The sequence below is a fragment of the Acyrthosiphon pisum genome, chromosome X (genome assembly GCF_005508785.2).
Source record: "Acyrthosiphon pisum isolate AL4f chromosome X, pea_aphid_22Mar2018_4r6ur, whole genome shotgun sequence".
Classification (NCBI taxonomy): Eukaryota; Metazoa; Arthropoda; class Insecta; order Hemiptera; family Aphididae; genus Acyrthosiphon; species Acyrthosiphon pisum.
The window spans coordinates 95,400,714-95,404,886 of record NC_042493.1 but is presented as its reverse complement, the minus strand read 5'-3'; the positions used below and the strand labels follow the sequence as shown (position 1 = coordinate 95,404,886).

The 4,173-nt window shown below is 26.9% G+C and overlaps 1 protein-coding gene across 1 annotated transcript; it reads right to left on the bottom strand.

The window, feature by feature from the left end:
• Nucleotides 1-927: 927 nt before the first annotated feature.
• Nucleotides 928-3,532, bottom strand: LOC115034450. Its single transcript, XM_029491490.1, has 4 exons — nucleotides 2,666-3,532; nucleotides 2,387-2,519; nucleotides 2,141-2,313; nucleotides 928-1,473 (listed from the first exon to the last, which is right to left on the bottom strand). The coding sequence occupies exons 1-4, from the start codon at nucleotides 2,762-2,764 to the stop codon at nucleotides 952-954; spliced, it is 927 nt and encodes a 308-aa protein (XP_029347350.1). The 5' UTR covers nucleotides 2,765-3,532; the 3' UTR covers nucleotides 928-951.
• Between the last annotated feature and the right edge of the window lie 641 nt (nucleotides 3,533-4,173).

Here is a 4,173-nt window from a genome sequence, read left to right as displayed (position 1 = left end):
CCCACATTGCAACAGACTTAACTTTTTGTAATCTATTCAAACATTTTTTGAGTACTGAAGTTGAAACTGTATCATTATATTTTTCTAAATTTTTTGTGAATAAATTTTGAATTTGTTGAGCATAATCATGAGCATAGTTATTTTCTTGATCATTGTTATAGTTATTTGTTATAGTTTGACTTATTGAGCTTGAGCAATGAGGATCATCATTATTTTGATCATTTAAATCTGCCCCTTCTTTCAATGCTATATTATTACTTATGATGTTTGATTCTGCAGTAAGTGGCATGTAAAATGATTTTTCGCGCACATGTTCACCGAATGCTAATTTTGCTAACAAATAACGTGATTCTGTATTAATAGCTGGTAAACTTGGCATATTCATTTCATGGTGATGATAAATTGCAGCTTGGTGTTTGCAAAATGCTCCTAGTTTTCCTTTAGGGCAAGAGCAAAATCCATTTATTACATCAACTTCGTAAAAAGTATTTTCTGTTTCAGACTGCACTCTATATATATTTTCAGATAACTTTTTTATAGAGTCTCTTTTAATACTTACTGCTCGTTTAAGCTGATCTTCAAATATATGTCGAGCTGTATCATTTCTCCCATTGACAAAAGTCCGTAAACGCCTTAGATAATATTCTTCTAATGAAGTACAAATAAAATCTACTAATGCAACTGCATTATATGCTTTGTTCCTAGAGAGAACTATGTCCTTAAAGATACGAACATTCACTTCTGAAAAATTATTAGTTTGGTGCCCATGAACAGAAGCATCTCGAAATACCAAACACCATAACTCTTTTCTTTTCCAATAATTATTAACATATTTAATCCATTTTTCATATTTTAAAGGTATTACAGTGTTATTAATACAATTGTATTCAGTAGAAATTTGACCGATTGCAGTCATATAAGCTTCTTCAGCACTATGCAAGTTTGTAGCTACTAAAATTCTATGAAATAGTCTGAACAAAATCTTTCTATCATCTTTAAGTACATCATGATTCGTATCCCACAACCATCTCCAGACAGATTGTAGTATGTGAAATCTGCATAAATTAATTTTAGATTCAGGCCAAATTGATTGGAGTGCTTGCTTCTCTGCTTCTCTTGCTTCTCACTATCATCAATAACAAATTGTTTGGGAAACCCTTGGGCATTAAAACCATTAGGCATTGACTGCTTTAAAAGCGTGAAAGCTGCTTTATAGTCAACAGTCGACTGTCCTTTTGTTATGAATATACCTAACGGAACTGCTCCAACACCACATGGTGCTAACATGAATGTTACTGAGTGACTTTGAATGTCACAGGATGAAGTACTGTCTACAAAAGCGATATCTTTGGCAAATGGTAGTTGGTGAGCTCTTTTCATTATAGAGGTGATGACTAAAATAGCAAATGGATTTTCAGAGTACCTAACAATAATTCCGTTTTCTTCATAATACTTTTTCTTCTCTTCAAGTTTCTAAAACAAAAATTACTTATTTTAAAATCTAAAAACTTCAGAAACGTAGGTATTCAAAACTTTTAAAATATTTAAAAAAAAAATATTACCCATTTAAACTGTAAAAGATGATTGCTGGCTTATTTATTTATTGAATAGATTTATTACACAAATATGCAGTCAAATTTTAAATTAAACATATATGTTTATATTTCATATAGGTAAAAACAAAACTACACCTATATATATATATATATATATTATAATTTATTTTGTTTGTTACAGTGTGTTAATTTCTTATCTTTTTATATTTCAAAATATTCTAATTATTCAAAATAGGTTCTATGTTTTATTTATTTTTCTACCTATGATAGGTACTCACCTATGATAGAATATTTATTTATCTATTTGATGAACTATCAAATTAATACCTACCTAAGTGTCTATAATGTTTTTTGGTATCAAAAAGATATTATAGAATATTAATTAGATATTAATTTGATAGTTAAATACTTAATTATCATAGACTTATAATAGATAGGTATATATTATAATCTATTATAAGTCCATGCCTAATGATAGACCATGAAATTATGTTCTTTTTTTTTATAATCATATTTTTTTATAAAAATAAAAATATAAAATTTATAAGTTATAACAAAAACACTTTTTAATTTTGTGAAATTACCTGCAAAACACTTATATCATTAGAAGAGCCCAAATTGTTTTCTTTCCAAACATCATACCAATGGCGAATTGTCCTGTATTTCGGATTGATAGTGGCATTTGCCAATTCATCAGAGTTAATACCATATTCTAATTCAAGTTTTGATTCATGCATTTTAATAGATTCTGATATACCTGAATAAAATTAATGTGTGTAAATAAACTCTAATTCAAAATATGGAAATTAATAATTCAATAATTATCTTACCTAAACCATCATTAAAATAGTTTTCAAACTGTGTTCTACATTCTTTAGAAGGCTTTAAAAAGGATAGTGCTTCTGCAGATCTAATATTGTGATTGTGATCATTATTTATCTTTATTATAGCAGGCAATCCATCCTAAAATAAAAATAGGTTTAAACTTTAAATAATAATAATTTAATACTATTGCCTATTGGTACCTACTAAATAAAAATCAACTATAATATTAAATTTAGTACCTATGGCGCCTAATTGTTAATATTATAAATCATTATCTTACTTACTTTTACAAACTTATCTTTTTTTTTTGTATCCTTCGTTGTCAATTTGATTTTTATATCTATCTTAGCATTACACTGGGTGTTTTTCGATCTTCCTCTCATATTATCTGTTTTGGTTATCTTATTGAAACCACTATGGTGGCATACATAGATCTTTCTAGTAAATATTAGGAACAACTATTATTAAAAAGCTTTTTTGAAAAAAGTTTATTTTTATAATAAAATAAAATGTTACTATATGCACTAGGTATTGAACTATTATTGCAAACAATATCTATTTTCCTATTATTTAATATTACTTATATAAATATTAAAATTAAATTTAAAAAGGTGGGAATGTGGGTATAACCTAGACGTACTCCCATTATGTGGTGTAAAGGGATCACGTTATGTCACCCCCCTAGACGAATGTGAAATAATAGTTATTTTTTAACTGTAACTAATAACATATTTTTACTGATGATATTATACAACATTACATAATATTATTATAACATAGGTACATCATTTATGATTTATCTATGTTGTATATCTATTTCCTGTTATTAATAAAAACAATATTGTTGGTACTTACTTAGTTTTTCTTTATGATATTGTTACCCCCAGTGTTCTAATTGATGGGCAGTGGGCACCCTTGGGTACCACTGTGTTGTATAGTAGATGTGTAGTCGGTTACCAAAATTCAATAAATGTGTTAAATTTTAATTCAATTGTGTTTCATGGTACTATTTTGGGCTTATTCAAAAAAACAATTCTAAGCTGAGATTTAAATCAAGTATATGTCATGAAATATTTTTTGATATTGCCATTAAAGTACCCATTAAAGTTGATTGATTTATTTTTTGCAGAAAGCATACATTAATTATTATATTATTTATATTTAGTTATTTAAGTTTATATTCATAGCATTTTATGTTATTGTTATTAATTATATATGGCAATACCACTTTAGTTCTACAGTAAAGTAGTATTGCCTTAAAAGTGTAAATGGGTTTATAGTATAAATACCTAGGTTATATCTTAAAATGATTCATATATTTTTAAAATGTCATTGTGTATAGTAAAATGTATAGTAGGTATATTTAAAAGTTATAATTCAACATGAATATTTTTTTAGATTCTGAGTAGAACGATGAATGTATTGATTTTACAATGATGTGTGTTTTTTTATTTTTTTATTTTTTTTTTATTTTTTTTGTGTCTGTGTACACGATAAGTAGTCGAAATAATGCTACGATTTTCAACTTCAGTATCTTGTTCGATCAGAAAGTGAATATCGTTGGTGCATTGGGGAGGTCAAAATTTAAATTTCCCAGTGATTTTCAAAAGCGCCGGGAAAAACAAAAGAAAAATTAAGAAAAACGGGAATTTTTACGCAAAATTGAATTTGGTTTTTGGTGTAACTTTAAAAAAAATTACTGTAGATACATGAAATTTTGACTGAATGTTTATCTTAGCATCTTCTATACACCATAACATTTTCAAATATTTTGATGTATTTTGAGCTCTTT

Coding starts and splice junctions, on each gene's coding strand:
- LOC115034450 (XM_029491490.1), bottom strand. CDS start 2,764: ATGAGAGGAAGATCGAAAAACACCCAGTGTAATGCTAAGATAGATATA. Junction 2,520..2,665: donor AAAAAGATAAGTTTGTAAAA/GTAAGTAAGATA, acceptor TTTTTATTTTAG/GATGGATTGCCTGCTATAAT. Junction 2,314..2,386: donor CTATTTTAATGATGGTTTAG/GTAAGATAATTA, acceptor AATTTTATTCAG/GTATATCAGAATCTATTAAA.